General features: G+C 43.4%; 1 protein-coding gene across 2 annotated transcripts in view; it reads right to left on the minus strand.

Annotated features, from left to right (window-relative positions):
* Nucleotides 1–722: 722 nt before the first annotated feature.
* BLK (BLK proto-oncogene, Src family tyrosine kinase) overlaps nucleotides 723–17504 on the minus strand; it is a 36289-nt gene continuing 19507 nt past the window's right edge. For both annotated transcript variants that reach the window (XM_081854800.1, XM_081854799.1), the window contains exons 6-13: nucleotides 17292–17395; nucleotides 12321–12467; nucleotides 11137–11289; nucleotides 9483–9662; nucleotides 8300–8376; nucleotides 5651–5801; nucleotides 2765–2896; nucleotides 723–1903 (exon numbers count right to left, since the gene is read on the minus strand). In XM_081854800.1, the coding sequence (XP_081710926.1) occupies nucleotides 1692–1903; nucleotides 2765–2896; nucleotides 5651–5801; nucleotides 8300–8376; nucleotides 9483–9662; nucleotides 11137–11289; nucleotides 12321–12467; nucleotides 17292–17395 (1156 nt within the window). In that variant the 3' untranslated portion in view covers nucleotides 723–1691. The remainder of the gene's footprint in view (nucleotides 1904–2764; nucleotides 2897–5650; nucleotides 5802–8299; nucleotides 8377–9482; nucleotides 9663–11136; nucleotides 11290–12320; nucleotides 12468–17291; nucleotides 17396–17504) is intronic.

A 17504-nucleotide genomic window follows, 5' to 3' on the forward strand; every position in this document is an offset into this window, starting at 1 on the left:
CACAGCACTCCCCAAATTGCAACGGCCTTGCAGAGGCAGGAACCCCTCTTAACCAGTGACAAAATATTTGCAGCCTGACCGGGTGCAACTGAGCTAAGTTGCTTGGGATCACAGCAGACAGGAAGGCCAGAGCAAGATGTGATTTCATGTTTCTTTAAGTCAGTGGTTCCTAATGTGGGTGCAAGTACCCCCTGGGAGGCAGTGGTATTACCCAGGGGGGCACTAAGAAGCAGGGGGGACAGGGGAACACTGAAGATGTAAGTGACAAAGGTCCATATAGTTAAAACTATGGTTCTCCCAGTAGTGATGTATGGAGGTGAGAGCTGGACCATAAAGAAGGCTGATCACCGAAGAATTGATGCTTTTGAATTCTGGTGCTGGAGGAGACTCTTGAGAGTCCCATGGACTGCAAGAAGATCAAACCTACCCATTCTGAAGGAAATCAGCCCTGAGTGCTGACTGGAAGGACAGACCCTGAAGCTAAGGCTTCAATAATTTGGCCACCTCATGAGAAGAGAAGACTCCCTGAAAAAGACCCTGATGTTGGGAAAGATGGAGGGCACAAGGAGAAGGGGATGACAGAGGACAAGATGGTGGGACAGTGTTCTCGAAGCTACCAGCATGAGTTTGACCAAACTGCGGGAGGCAGTGGAAGACAGGAGTGCCTGGCGGGCTCTGGTCCAGGGGGTCACGAAGAGTCGGACACGACTAAACAACAACAATTAGGAAGGAGGAGCCTGCAGGCACTTGGAATCAAGGCTTTGACCAGCGGAGGTGAGATCCTGCTTTGCCTTCATGTGCCCTTTCCTTATGCCTGTTTATAGATCCAGCCTTGGCAGCTTAAGTTATGGTTACCCGATTTTTTTCAATGAATCCGGGGACACTTTTTTTTTTTTGAAGCTGAGTAGCAACAGGGAATCAGTAGTGGGGATGGTGAGGCAAAAGACCCTGGGCCCAAGCACACATGCATATTGTATAAAGGTGCAAAGATCTTTTTTCGCACCCTGTGAAACATAAATGTGCAGAGTTTTTAAGAAACTGGGCAATAGCTGTCCGCCTGTAACTCCTGAGCCTCCCCCGATCAGTCAAAACAAAGGGGAAAGGGGGCAGGAGATCTGTACCGCCGGACGCCCCGGTACAGCACACAAGACACATCATATGGGGACTTCCAGAGAGGAAAAATGGTGGGCACCATGGCCGTGAGCAGCTCCTGAAGCCACCCAGAGCCAACTGCGCTACCAGGCTGGCTCCGGGTTGCTGTGGCTGCCACTGCCACATTTCCCGGGGCAGATTTGCAAATCTGGGGACATTCCAGGGACGGAATTTGTCCGGGGACAGATTTGCAAATCCGGGGACTGTTCCCAGGAACCAGAGACGTCTGGTAACCCTAGTTTAAGTTATTGTTTAATCGGTAAGGACGGTTTTGGGACAGGCAATGGAGTCCGATCTAAGGTTGAGTCTCCTCTTCTCAAATCCTCTCCTTTAGGATTGGCCCAGAATAAAATCCATTTCAACTCCTGGTCTTGCAGGGGACCTTGAGAACGAGGTGAGGACCACAGGCGGCTGTGGAGGAACAGAAATGCCCAATGGTCCAGCGAAGTCTGCTTCGGAAGTGAGTCCACACACCCCTCTTGCCAGCATCCCACAAGGGTTGTTTGTTTTACAGAAGTCTCCAGCGACTTCGTCGCTACTCAGGAAGAATTGGGCTGAGCTTCGTACTGTGCTTCCGTGGTCGTGTAAAAGTCCTCAAGGGTGGACTGGAGGTATTCGAACGTGGGTCTCTCTTCGGGATTGTTCTTCCAGCATTTCAACATGACTGCATAGAGTTCAGCCGGGCAGTTTTCTGGACGGGGCATCCGGTATCCCTTCTGTAGATGTTGGATGACTTCGGGATTGGTCATAGCTGTGGAAAGAAGAGAAAGAATTGATACTGGAAAATGTTATCCCATCCCTTAAAGGTAAAGGTAAAGGGACCCCTGACCATTAGGTCCAGTCACGGATGACTCTGGGGTTGCGGTGCTCATCTCGCTTTACTGGCCGAGGGAGCCGGCGTACAGCTTCCGGGTCATGTGGCCAGCATGACTAAGCTGCTTCTGGCGAACCAGAGCAGTGACCGGAAATGCCGTTTACCTTCCCGCTGGAGCGGTACCTATTTATCTACCTGCACTTAGACATGCTTTCGAAGTGCTAGGTTGGCAGGAACAGGGACTGAGCAACGGGAGCTCACCCCGTTGCGGGGATTCGAACCACCAACCTTCTGATCAGCAAGCCCTAGGCTCTGTGGTTTAACCCACAGCGTCACCCACATCCCATTGTCTCATCCCTTACTTGCCCCATAACCAATCACTGTATTTGGTGGGAGAGGACTTCCCATCTTAGCACAAGGTCCATACTGTATGGTATAGGAGCAGGGCCTTACTCGTGATGGCACCTACTCACTCATGTATTTTGAACTGATGTAAGATAGGAAAATTAAATTAGATGGATATAGTAAAACATGCAGGAATGGCGGATAAGATAAATGAACCTTGGAAGGGGAGGGAAGTCAATGAATGTGTGGTATAATAAAAGATGTTTAATTTGAAATGTAAAATTTTAAAATTTAATAAAAATTATTAATAAAGAAAATAGAATGAAGGCTTGCTAAAACATCAGCAGAGCGAATCAATATTGGATAATGGATAATGGATAATGAATAATTAATCATCAATAAATGATCCTTGGCTCGGAGTAACAAATGATGCTCTAATGCAAACTACCGTACCGGGGTAGGGGCACCTTCCATAGGTGATGATTTCAGTAAGGAGAACTCCAAAAGACCAGACGTCGGATTTGATCGTGAAAACTCCATAGTTAATTGCTTCTGGTGCTGTCCATTTGATAGGAAATTTGGCACCTGTCAAGAAAGGGTAAATTCATGTGTTTTCATTGTTCTTATTGATTGTAAATTATAATTATGACAGAGAAAACAAAGAGAAAAGATGAGATGGAAAGGGAGGGGGAAACGATGCCTTATGAGGAACGGCTAAGGGAGCTGGGCATGTTTAGCCTGGAGAAGAGGAGGTTAAGGGGTGATATGATAGCCATGTTCAAATCTATAAAAGGATGTCACATAGAGAAGGGAGAAAGGTTGTTTTCTGCTGCTCCAGAGAAGCGGACACGGAGCAATGGCTCCAAACTACAAGAAAGAAGATTCCACCTAAACATTAGGAAGAACTTCCTGACAGTAAGAGCTGTTCGACAGTGGAATTTGCTGCCAAGGAGTGTGGTGGAGTCTCCTTCTTTGGAGGTCTTTAAGCAGAGGCTTGACAACCATATGTCAGGAGTGCTGTGATGGTGTTTCCTGCTTGGCAGGGGGTTGGACTCGATGGCCCTTGTGGTCTCTTCCAACTCTATGATTCTATGATTCTATTCTATGATTCTAGTTTAAACATATATGTGACGTTAACATATGAGAGTGCTGGAGGTGAAATAGTTAAACAAGTTACCCAATCAGAACCCAGGGGAGTTGAGTCAGAGGGACTATAAAACCAGCGCTGGGAGGGGCGAAGGGAGGAGTTTGTTGGGAGTTGGGTGGTTGGTTGGAGTGGGAGTGAATTGGGATAGAGTCTGTGGGTAGGTTGAGTTAGTGTAGCGAAATAAGTTGAGTCAGGAACAGTTAGGAGCTAGGAAGACGAGTAAATATCTGAGAGGTGGTTTAGTGAATGAGAGCAGGTAGTGGAAGTTATAGGTCTGGATAGGTACCCCATGATTGTAATTCACTGAGACCGTTTATGAAACCACACGCTTGTTAAACTGCAATAAATAAACAGAAGTTTATGTTCCAATTTAACCCTGACTGGATTCAGTATTGTCCCAGGTAGGGCCTGGGTGGTGGCAGCGAGAAATAAAGTGGTGGCACAGGGATCAATAGACGGTGAAATGTCCGGGGACCCTGTGTGATCGCCACAATATACTGTAAATCAGTGGTTTTCAACCAGTGTGCTGTGGTACCCTAGGGGGCTTTGCATGATGGTCAAGGGTGCTGCGGTCAACACTGGCCTCTGTCCCTCTTTCCTTCCCTCCCTCCTCTGATGAACCTCTCGCATCTCTAACTCCCAAAGGCTTGCACAGCTGTTTGTTGCAGCAGCAGTCCTGGTTACAAGCTCTCCAGGTGAATGGTGCCTCTGGGGCTGGCCAGGGGAGGGGAGAGGAGAGACAGGAAAGCTGAGGAAACACTCCATAAAGACCCCCCCCCAGGGGTGTGGCACGTGAGGTCACCACCTTGCTGAAGCAAGGATGGGAGACCAACTAGGGATGACGAAGCAGGCCACCCAGGCTTCTTGATGGGACAACGGCAGAATATAAATGTGATGAAATAAAGTAAATAGATTATCAGAGGGAACGGGATAGTACTGTATAAAGGTGGACCTCACTCAGCTAGGCTCAGGGCTCAGGCAGGAACATGCAGGAGATGATGTTGATGATGATATATTTATTTATTTATTTATACCCCGCCCATCTGGCTGGCTTTCCCCAGTCATTCGGGCCAGCTCCCAACAGAATATTTAAAATGTGATAAAACATCAAACATTAAAAACTTCTTTACACAGGGCTGCCTTCTGATGTCTTCTAAAAGTTGTGTAGTTCTTTTATCTCCTTGACATCTGCTGGGAGGGCATTCCACAAGGCGGGCACCACCACCGAGAAGGCCCTCTGCCTAGTTCCCTGTAACCTCACTTCTTGCAATGAGGGAACCACCAGAAGGCCCTCAGAGCTGGACCTCAGTGTCTGGTCTGGACAATGGGGGTGGAGATGACAGTGACCAGAGATTTAGGCGTGACAGCTATAAAAAATGGTGACACACTCTGAGTGGATGGTGTCGGCCCATTCTTGATTTTCTCCCTTTTAGCTCGGGAAAGGATTTGGGCTGACTTGGAAGACTCCCTGGAAAAGACCCTGATGTTGGGAAAGATGGAGGGCACAAGGAGAAGGGGACGACAGAGGACAAGATGGTTGGACAGTGTTCTCGAAGCTACCAGCATGAGTTTGACCAAACTGCGGGAGGCAGTGGAAGACAGGAGTGCCTGGCGGGCTCTGGTCCAGGGGGTCACGAAGAGTCGGACACGACTAAACGACTAAACAACAACAACAATGTAATCTCTGGTAAAAAGTCTCAGGAAGCCTTTTTTAGGGTTAGTTGGAGGGGGCCAATCTCTAGGGGAAAACAGGATGTGTTCATGGACTTCATCAATTAATACTACAAATAGAGGTGTGGGGGGAATTTTACATTGAAATGCTCCCCCATCAAAAAAATAAAGACAACACTTTCCTGCACATAAGAAACAGCACAATTTCCTTATGCTAGTTTTTTCTATGACCCTGATATCTGTTTTCTGGTCAGTTACTCCCAGTTCAGACTCCATTAGCACAAATGTGAAATTAGGATGTTTGCCCCAGCATGGAACTAGATAATATCCACCCCATCACCGCTAAGACTAGCAGGGTGTTATGAACTAAGCACCATCACTAAAGACAAGAGATCAGATCTATGAAAGTCCTGAGTGAGAAAGCACTTATTCTGGAAAAGGCTAACATTTTGCTCCCACCTGGCAGAAGACACCCTATCATTACGCTTCCTTTACCACAAAGTCCTAAGCATCGTACTGACCTTCTTTTGCAAGGTACTCATTCTCTATGATCCTAGCCAGGCCAAAGTCTGCGACTTTGCAACAGAGGGTCTCTGAGACGAGGATGTTGGCTGCCCTGAGGTCCCTATGGATGGAGTTCATTCTCTCAATGTACGCCATCCCTTCAGCGACCTGTAAGGAAGAAGGAAAATAATGGAATACAACTGCATGGAGATGACAGAGAAGGATGCCTCTGTGGCTGGTAGGGATGAGTGAATCTGGCTATTTTGGTTTCTCTCAGTTTCTCGCTTCCAATCCTAAGGTCATTGTACCAGATTTCCACATCGATGTGCCATTTATTTATTTATTTATTCTTTTAAAAGCCCTCATTAAAATTCATTAGCAGTGCATTGTGAAATTGCTTTGAGATGCTTCGTAAGAAACAATTCATAACAGCAGTGGTAATAATAACTTTAAAAAAACAACAACGTAACATGTACATTTTTTGCAAGCATTTTTTTCTTTTGAAAAAATCCAATTTTGATGTTATTTCCACTAATGTGGCCACACTTTACCCTAATATATGGATTTTGGTGCACATTATTTGGCTGGAGAGCAGCACTGAAAAAATTCATAGAAGTGTGAATTTAAAGGACGCATGTGTTTTGGTTCGCACAATGTTTTGAAAAGTGCGAATGAGGTAAATGCATCCTTAAACTGAATCATATTTCTACCACAACCTTATCTGGAAATATCAGGGGTTTTATCCCCACCAATATGGACCAGGGACTCTCCAGACTTATTTCCATTTCAGACATGGGATGATTACGTGAACACTGGCAAATTTTGCTCCCATTTCTCCAAAATCCCAAGCTGGGTTATGAAACTGTTGATGATGATAATTTGTTGTTGTTGTTATGCTGCCCACCTGACTGGGTTGCCCCAAACCTTTGGTCTGATCCAGTTTGGTTCCTCTTACATCCTTAACGTACAATGCAAGACGTGCATTTTTTAATAATCATAATAATAATAATTTATACCCCACCCATCTGGGCAGCTCCCAACTGAATATTAAAAACCTGATACAGCATTAAACATTAAAAACTTCCCTAAACAGGGCTGCCTTCAACAGAGCAACACAAAAGAGATACATCCCTCTGACCCCAGCCTTTAATCGACGCAGAACAAATTGTATGTAAAGAAGGTTGTTGAAAGACAGCGAGACCCTCTTTTGTTTAGTTCCGCCTCAAAGGGCCTAACAATTTTCCAGACCGCAGAGATTTTGTGGTAGGCTTTTGTTTGTTTGTTTTTTGCCACCTTGCATTTTTCTTGTGGTTTTGAACAGGATATGAAGATACATTTTCCACAAATATCCGACATGCTCAAGCTTTCAGCTCAAATGCCGCTCGCCTCAGTGGAAAATGGGTGTTGCTTCCTGTCCTGATGTTAATGAGATAGATGGCTTGTTTCCTCTCAGCTCATACAAGCAGAGGGGAGGGAGGGAGAGAGGGGCTGACCACAGGACGACGTATACACCGATAACTTTCTATTTGCAGATTCCGCCTACACGTTCTGCGCCCGAGCGGTCAGCTCATGCAAACAACACCGTTCTGACAATACTTGCAACCAGATGCTGTTGCCAGATACACTGCATCGCACCTTACTGTCTATTCAAGGACTGAAGGGCTCACTCCAAACCTTGCCATTCACCAGAATTGCAGGGCATACTCCCAAACTCTACCCACCCAATGAAATCCAAATGACGGCATTAAATTTATGTGCAGTTCTGACCTCTGAGTTTGCATTTCTGTTACGGAAATTACCGGGGGGGGGGGGGACATCTTTAAAGTTAAATGTTACAAATATTATGCCTGAATGTATCCTTTCAACTTGACAGCTCAGGGAAGTTACCTAGCTTTAAAAATAATATAAAATCAACTCCTTTGCCAGTTTCCTCCATTCCAAAGCTATTTTCCCCTTGAAAAAGGACTCCAGGAAGTTACCAGAGGTAACAATTGCTGAGCTGATTGTTGGCCAAGGAAAGCTTAATCCCATCGCCGGACTTGCCCAGGGGCCAGACATGCAAAGGAAGTTCTATTGTACTTTGGGTGGTGGGACTTCAGAGGTGTTTGCCTATGCTAATCCTATACCTGAGTCTGCCATGTCTACTTATGCTAATCTTGTACCAAATACTTGTCTGGACATGCTTGCCAAGGTTGAACTAGTGTAAACCCTGTCTATCCCTCCCCTTTTGTGACATGTCAGTGATGTAGCAATGATGCTGTACGAACTGTATTCTGGAATATGGTGGGAAAGTTTTAAAAATTTGAATCCTCGGGGTTCAAATTTCCTCTTTGAACCTATTGCGCAATAAACTTTGGTCTACAGCTATATGCTCTGGTTGGTGGCTGGACTCCTTCCTTTATTCCGCAGGGACCCGTGGCCTCTGCCTGACCAGCTGGGTGACTGAGCAGCCTCACACCTAGATTTTTCTGTAACAATTTCTAAGTTTGCTTCTCCTAAAATCCAGAAGATCCCTTGCTATATACTTTGCTCAACACATTCTCCTCTCGGAAGTGCAGGCTTCAAAGAAAGCAACATTCAGGATGGCCACATGCGTAGCTCTCAAGTTCGGGGGTGTATCAAGACCTTTTTCAATCACAAGGTTTAAGGCGAATCAATCCACTCACCTGGGCTGAGGAGTCCATAAGTTTGGGGAGAGTCAACTTCCTTCCTTCCTCTGATTTCAAGAAATCCAGCAAGCAGCCTGAAAAGGAGGAGAAATCAAGATTATTCACTTCCAAAGACCTTTCAATGTGCAATGGTATTGGATAAAGTCTCCCATGTTTTTAATGCCAAATCCTTTTCTAAGAGAGTAATAGGGGAGAATATTCCTAATGTATGTTAGGGTAATAAAGCATGCAACAAATACTAGTTTGAGGACCTTAACAGATTTTTTTCTATGCATTGTTGTTGTTGTTAGTATACTGTTCTGTACCTGTAGATCTCAGGGCGGTTTACAACATAAAATTACAATATAAAAAACACAAAATATAAAATAGAGATGAATGAAATAGATTATTTATCCTACAGAAATACCCACAAAGGACATCTGGAAGATATTTAGTCTACTTATTGGCTAACCCGAACAAAATCATAAGAGAAACAGTCTTCCCTATTCTGCTGCGAAGACCTTTAAATTAATTGTATCTTGGTTTGTCCCTATCCTTAGATCAGAGCTTTTTAAACTGTGTGTCTCAACACGTTAGTGTGTCGGCTACAATGTGTAGGTGTGTTATGTAAACGCTCCCTGTGCTCCCCCCAGAGGCTGGAAAGGGGTTAGTTTAAACTCCAGTTTGCTAGCACATTGGTACTTCAGATGTCAAACGGAATCGGTTCCGGAAGTCCGTTTGACTTCCAAAACATTCGGAAACCAAAGCGCGGCTTCCGATTGGCTGCAGGAAGCTCCTGCAGCCAATCAGAAGCCCCAGAAGCCCTGTTGGATGTTTGGGTTCCAAAAAACATTTGCAAACCGGAACACTCACTTCCGTGTTTATGGCTTTCAGGAGCCAAAACGTCCGAGTACCACGACGTTCGCCAACCAAGGTATGACTGTACAACTGAATTACCATGTCACAAAATGATGTGTGTCTAAAAAGTGTGTGACCAACATGAAAAGTTTGGAAAGCTCTGCCTTAGATTGTATATAAGCACAATGCATTTTTAACTTGGCATATGTTCGAAATGGTATGATTTGGGTGCTTTAATTTTCCTGTATTGGCAAGAAGGTATTGACTGAAATCAAGGAGACCCAGATTCTGCATTCCAGTGCGGATCAATATAATTGGCTGAGATCCCAAGGGAGTTGGTTACCGTTGGCCATGTATTCCGTTACGATGTAAATCGGCTGCTGGGTGACCACGGCGTGCAGACGGACCAGCTTGCTATGCTGAAGCCTCTTCATCAAGTTGGCTTCGGCCAAGAAGGCATCTGGAGCCATGCTGCCTTCTTTCAGGGTCTTCACTGCCACCTTCACATTATTCTTGTAATAACCTGTAAAGGTAAAGGGACCCCTGACCATTAGGTCCAGTCATGGCCGACTCTGGGGTTGAGGCGCTCATTTCGCTTTACTGGCCGAAGGAGCCGGCATACAGCTTCTGGGTCATGTAGCCAGCATGACTAAGCTGCTCCTGGCGAACCAGAGCAGCACACAGAAATGCCGTCTACCTTCCCGCCGGAGCGGTACCTATTTATCTACTTGCACTTTGACATGCTTTTGAATTGCTAGGTTGGCAGGAGCACAGGGACCGAGCAACGGGAGCTCACCCCGTCGCGGAGATTCAAACCACCGACCTTCTGATCGGCAAGTCCTAGGCTCTGTGGTTTAACCCACAACGCCACCTGCATGCCTTCTGTAATAACTGATAGAGGGGGGAAATGGGGTGAATGAAGGACAGAAGGCCCTACCACCTTTTGGAAGCTCAGATCCTTCCAGCTGAACTCCAAAACACATATCCGTTTTTATACCTTTTCCAGATATGACAATGCCAGGCAACACTAATAATAATAATAATAATAATAATAATAATAATAATAATAATAATAATAATTTATACCTCACCCATCTGGCTGGGTTTTCCCAGCCACTCTGGGCAACTCTCAACAGAATAAAAAAGTGATAAAACATCAAACATTAAAAACTTCCCTAATTAGGGCTGCCTTCAAATGTCTTCTAAAAGTCTGGTAGTTGTTTTTCTCTTTGACATCTGGTGGGATGGCGTTTCACAGGGCGGGTGCCACCACCGAGAAGGCCCTCTGCCTGGTTCCCTGTAACCTCACTTCTTACAATGAGGGAACTGCCAGAAGGCTCTCAGAGGTGGACTTCAGTGTCCGGGCTGAATGATGGGTGTGGAGACGCTCCTTTAGGTATGCTGAACCGAGGCCGTTTAGGGCTTTCAAGGTCAGCACCAACACTTCAAATTGTGCTCAGAAATGTACTGGGAGCCAATGCACTGTATTTTTCGCTCCATAAGACGCACCCAGTTCTTAGAGGGGGAAAGCAAGAAAAAAAAAATTCTGCACAGAGCATGTAAGCGGCTCTTGCTTTTCTTGCTTTAAACCCTTCTGTACCTCCTCCCGCTTCACTGAGAAGCCAGCAGAGCAAGAGTGACAGCTGCGCAGTGCCTCTTCTGCTGGCTTCCCAGCAAAGTGGGAGGAGGGACGAAAGGGAGCCCTTACAAGGGAGAGCTGAGCAGAGCCTGGCATGGGCTCTTGCTGGCCTTTCCGGGAGGTGGGGGAAGGGACAGAGGGCAGCCCGTCAGTCCCTTCTCCCTCCTCTGGGAAAAGCCCCCAAGAGCCGCACACACGCTCCATGCGGCTCTTTAAAGGGAGCGCTGAGCAGAGCCTCCCGCCTACATTTGCTCCATAAGATGCACACACATTACTTTTTAAGAGGAAAAAGTGTGTCTTATGGAGCGAAAAATATGGTAAGTCTTCCAGGACCGGTGTTATATGAGTCTCAGCTTACCCATCCAAACCTCTCCAAACTGGCCTGCTCCCAGCTTCTTGACAAGTTTCAGCGTTTCCCGAGGAATCTCCCATTCGTCCGTGGTCCACGGCCTTTGTGGAACCAGAGAGATGCATGGTTGCCGTAGCAGCTGACACAAGCCATCTTCATAAGCTGTGCAGGGGCACCAGAAGCAGAAGGAAAAGGTCTGAGATCAGGTCAGGGCAGAACATGGTTGTAGTAACCCTCCTCCTCCTACATAGTTTATTTCAGTTTTATTTTTTTACAACAGGCATTGAGTACAAACTCCCCACTTCCCTCCCTGTCTTTCCATCTCCAGATATGACAGTGCCCCCCCCCCCCGTTTTCCTTGCTTAGAACACCTGCTATTTTCGGGTGGGATTCAGTGAGATCTCTCTAAATTTAGGTAGAACAGGGAAAGATGGTTTGCTGCTCTGGCACAACAAACTTGCTTCCTCAAAACACTGGACTTCTTGGGGTAAGGAACTTTAATGGTGAAAAATGCGTCGGTGGACAGTGTGCATTGATTCTTGAGTTGATGCAAAGTCGCCTAAACTCCCCAGGAAAACAAATCAGGAAGGATGCTCAATAGAGAGTGTTGTCTGGAAATGGCCTTAGTTCAAAATGTTTGTCCACAGTTCAATTTTGATAGAATGTGAGATAAAGAAAAAGTAGAGAGAGGAAGAAAGAGAAAGGTGAAAGATAGGGAGGGAGGGAGGGAGGGAGAGAACGCAAGGGGGGGGGGAATGAAAAGACAAATAGGGAATATGATATAGTCTTATTACTCTGCATATAGTATGATAATTTGTTTGAAATTTGTCCTCCTTTAGTGGTCGAATCTTCAGTTCTCAATGTTCCTGCAGCACTTTGCAGATCTTTGTTAAAAAAATCCTTATTAAAATTAATCAGCACTCTAGTTCACTCCTAATAAAGACATGTTTGTATGCAGTTTTGACTAATGTACACATTTCCCCATGTTTGTGTACTGTTTTCATGAATATATTCATTTTTCAAAGGCACACTTGGTTGGAGAACTGCATTGCAAAATTTGCATGTGTACGAATTTCAAAGGATGGGTATGTTTCGGCTCTCACATTGATTCCGAAACTGTGAATTAGGTACACCTGACTTTACCTGTGAACCGAATCAAATTCCTCTCCCATCCCAACTTAAGGGTGACTTACAAGAATAATGCTTGACAAGGTCCTGCAGAGTAGGGAATGTGGTCCTTGGGCAGATGTAATATCCCCCATGGTCCAGAGAGCGGATTTGATAATGTTTGATGACATCCCCTTGAGATGTGTAGTCCCTGATGGAAAGGGAAAAGGCGCCTGAAAAAGGAGACACAAAAATAGACATTATCTGTTGTTGCAGGAAAGTGTTTCTAAACATTGCTATCGGCAGGAACATTGTTTCACAGTGCATTTTCCTGGTGGTCCTGGATTCGAACTCGCATCAGCCCCAGCCAATGTGGGGACAATAAGAGCTGTAGTCCAGGAACTGCTTGTTTCCTACTGCTCCAGTGGGCAGGACCCAAACCAATGGATTCAAATTGATTAAGAAAGGAAATTCCAACTAAATATTAGGAAGAACCCCCCCATCCATTTTATTTATTTTTAATTAAAGCAATAATCATAAATAAATAAATAAGAATAAACATGTGCACTCCACAACTGAGACGATTCCATTCTAATGATCCAACCTCCCAAAATTGGTTTGACCCCTTTTCCGTTTTAACAGTAGAAACTCTACAAACACTCTCACATATCTCCTCAAAAATCATTTCTCTTGCATACTCCCTGCCTTACCTTAATGGCACATTTATTAATTTATCATTAACAGCTATATTCCACCCCTCTTTATACCATCCTTCCATTTTATATTCTGCTTGCCCCTTCCGCTTCCTGGCGATAATAATTCTTGCAGCTGTCAATAAATTTGTGAGCAAGTCCTTGTTAGCTCGTGAACAGGAAGAACCTTCTGATGGTAAGAAATGCTGAGTTATGGAACAGACTCTTTCAGAAGGTGTTGGACTCTCCTTCAGTGGAGGTTTCAAAGCAGAGTTTGGAGGGCCGCCAGTCAGGGATTCTTCATCTTTGATCCCTGCATTGCAGGGGGTTGGACTGGATGACCCTATGGGTTCCCTGCAGACTCTACAATTCAATGATTCTATGTCACGTGAACACCATGCATGCCACCAGCCAATTAACCATATGAAATGTGTGTGTTATTCAGGTATGCTACAACAGCTAAAGAATCCCTGACAGAGTTTTATCATATGTGGTGGACTTGTAAAGGAATCAAAAGCTATTGGGAAATAATTTACAATGAAATGAAAAAAATGTTGAAGATGCCGTTGTTGTTTAGTTGTGTCCGATTCTTCGTGACCCCCTGGACCAGAGCACGCCAGGCACTCCTGTCTTCCACTGCCTCCTGCAGTTTGATCAAACTCATGCTGGTAGTTTCGAGAACACTGTCCAACCATCTCGTCCTCTGCCGTCCCCTTCTCCTTGTGCCCTCCATCTTTCCCAACATCAGGGTCTTTTCCAGGGAGTCTTCTCTTCTCATGAGGTGGCCAAAGTATTGGAGCCTCAGTTTCACGATCTGTCCTTCCAGTGAGCACTCAGGGCTGATTTCCTTCAGAATGGAGAGGTTTGATCTTCTTGCAGTCCATGGGACTCTCAAGAGTCTCCTCCAGCACCATAATTCAAAAGCATCAATTCTTCGGCGATCAGCCTTCTTTATGGTCCAGCTCTCACTTCCATACATCACTACTGGGAAAACTATAGCTTTAACTATACGGACCTTTGTTGGCAAGTTTTTGCAGATGATTTAGTATTGACATTACAGGAACCAGAATTTAGTACTAAAAGAGTACTGGAACTGATTCAAGAATTTGGTCAACTGGCAGGATTCAAATTGAATAAGTCAAAAACTAAGGTTCTTGAGAAAAATTTAACATCGATTGAGAAAGAGAGGTTTCAGAAAGAGACAGATTTAACACTGGTAAAGAAAGTAAAATACCTGGGGGTTAACATGACGGCTAAGAAATTAAATCTATTTAAAGATAACTATGAGAAATGTTGGTTAGAAGTGAAAAAGGATTTGGAAATATGGTCAAATTTGAAGCTTTCCTTGTTAGGCTGAATTGCTGTTATAAAGATGAATGTATTGCCAAGAATGTTATTTTTGTTTCAATCATTGCAAATTTTGGACAAGATGGACTGCTTCAAGAAGTGGCAAAGAGATATCTCTAGATTTGTCTGGCAGGGCAAGAAGCCCAGAATAAAATTTAAAATATTAACTGATGTAAAGGAAAGAGGTGGATTTGCCCTGCCAGACCTTAAACTTTATTACAAATCAGCAGCATTCTGCTGGTTGAAAGAATGGCTGCTTCTTGAAAATACAGACATTTTGGACTTAGAAGGTTTTAATAACATTTTTGGGTGGCATGCATATTTGTGGTATGACAAGGTTAAAGCACACAAAGCATTTAAAAATCATATTGTTAGAAGAGCATTGTTTAATGTCTGGATAAGGTATAAAGACTTACTTGAAAGTAAAACCCCAAGGTGGTTGTCACTGATGGAAGCAAAGGCTCTGAAAAAGCTCAATATGGAGGCCAAACGGCCGAAATATTGGGAGATTTTGGAACAAGAGGGAAATAGATTAAAACTGCAGAGTTTTGAAAAATTAAAAAACAAAGTGTGAGATTGGCTTCATTATTATCAAATAATCAAATATAAGAAAATTGGCTTCCAGGTGGAAAAATCAAAACTGGAAACAGAATTATTAGAACCTAAAACTAAGAATTTGTCAAGAATGTATAACTTGCTGTTGAAATGGAATACTCAAGATGAAACAGTTAAATCTGCTATGATTAAATGGGCACAAAATGTTGGACATAACATTATGTTGGCTGACTGGGAACAGTTATGGACCACAGGTATGAAATTTACGGCATGTAATGCCTTAAGAGAGAATATTATGAAAATGATATACAGGTGGTACATAACACCAGTCAAGCGTGCAAAAATATATCATTTGCCTGACAATAAGTGTTGGAAATGTAAGGAAAATGAAGGTACATTCTTTCACCTTTGGTGGACGTGCCCAAGGATTAAGGCTTTCTGGGAAATGATATATAATGAAATGAAAAAGGTATTTAAGTATACCTTCCTGAAGAAACCAGAGGCCTTTCTCTTGGGCATGGTCGGCCAATTGGTGCCAAAGAAGGATAGAACTTTCTTTATGTACGCCACAACAGCAGCAAGAATACTCATCGCAAAGTATTGGAAGACACAAGATCTACCCACCCTGGAAGAATGGCAGATGAAAGTAATGGACTACATGGAATTGGCGGAAATGACCGGCAGAATCCGAGACCTGGGAGAAGAGTTGGTGGAAGAAGACTGGAAAAAATTTAAAGACTATTTGCAGAAATACTGTAAAATTAATGAAAGTTAAAATGATGTTGGATTGAAACGAAGTGGTTTTAGCAATAAGGTTAGAATCAATGTGCAAAAATAGATTGATAATAGATGAAAGTATAAAGTTACAATGTGTTAAGATATTGGATTAAGACTAAAACAAAGAGGGAAAGGATTTGCTGAACTAAATATCTGAATTGGAATATAGAAAAGGGAGGCGAGAGGGGGTCAAGAAATTAAGTAAATGAATCGTAAGCAATGAAAAGATAGACTTGTTTTTAACTTTGTGTTGTTTTTTGTTTTTTGTTTTCCTTTTTAATTTGCTTTCTGTAACCTTTTGTCTTTTATGTACTTTTGTAATTCTGTATTTTCGATTTTTATCTTTATTTTGTAACCGTATTTGTTGCTCAAAAACTTTAATAAATATATTTTAAAAAATATATATACGGACCTTTGTTGGCAAGGTGATGTCTCTGCTTTTTAAGATGCTGTCTAGGTTTGTCATTGTTTTTCTTTTGTTAAAAGACCAGGAGCTTTTTTACTAGGCATTACAGGTCAAGACTTGCGAAAAGAGTGGAAGAAACAATTTGTGTACGTTACAACAGCGGCTAGGATATTACTAACCCCAAAATGGAAAGACGACAAGATACCAAAGAAAGAAGAATGGCAAGCAAAACTTATGGACTATGCCGAAATGGCGAAGCTTACGGGAAAACTCAGAGACAAGAACAATAAAGATTTCAAAAAAGACTGGGAACTGTTTATGATGTACTTACAGAAATATTGTAAAGAAGTAGACTCACTAGCAGGGTTTGAGTAAACACAATTAAGGAAAAAGGTGTATAAGTCAAGGAGCAGTAATTGTGGAAAGAATCAAATATAAGAAGTAATTTGGGAAGATACGGTATAAAAATTATAAGAATATAAGAATATTTAGTTGAAAGATTTTAAAATCAAGGTAAATAAAATAAGCAGAAGTAATAAATACTTAAAAAACCAGAAGAGGAGGCTGGGGAAAGTTAATGGCAGGGAGGTGGGGAGGAGGGAATCTGGGTTTATGAATTTTTTATTGTGTTTACAATGATTGTGTTGAATATAAAATTGTAAAACCGAATAAAGCTTTTTTCTTTTTTAAAAAACACAACCATATGAAATGTGTTGCACGTGGTTCCATGTTAACAAGTCACATGTTGAGATTCCTGCATTTGCAGGGGTTGGACTAGATAACCCTTGGGTTACCTTTCAACTCTGTGATTATAAAAACCATCTAGCACCAGAAGCCATGGGAAACGTCATGAGATTTCTGCTAACTCTGATCTGGTTCTGTTCAAATATGCAACTGTCTGCTGACTGAATGCAACTCAAAATTTGTCACTATGAGCAAAGGGTGGGCTGCTAGAATTGGGGGTCACCTCCAACCCAGAAAGGATGTTGTGGAGCTGCAAAAGTTTCAGTAAAGGGCAAGCAGAACGATCAAGGGAATGGGGCGACTCCTCTATGAGTTTCTGTAAGAGATGCAGAAACGGAACGAATCCCATGAGGTTTATTTGCACTTTAATAAAACTCCACGAGACATTGTCAAACGCCTTTTCTGCATCCACCAGCATCAAAGCAGCTGGTTTATTTTCCAAATACTCTAGTATATTAATGACGTTTCTGATATTGCTGGAACAGCGAGAGAACTTTTCCATCGTCATTCTGCAAAATACATTCCCAGATTCTTACCTGGATTAGTTTCGCTTTCCCTGATCAGAAATGACCCCATCACATTGCCAGGTGCCAGCAAGAGGCGTTCGGTTTCTTTTCTGCTCAGGCCTTTAAAAAACCACCTGAGAAAGAGAGATTTATTATCATTATTAAACAACAGCAAGAGCAGAAATCACCACTAAGAACTGAAGGTCCAGCTTTTGTCTCTTCCGTTAGAAACTTCCTGTTCCT

The sequence above is a fragment of the Podarcis erhardii genome (genome assembly GCF_964252035.2).
Source record: "Podarcis erhardii genome assembly, chromosome: 3".
Taxonomy (NCBI): Eukaryota; Metazoa; Chordata; class Lepidosauria; order Squamata; family Lacertidae; genus Podarcis; species Podarcis erhardii.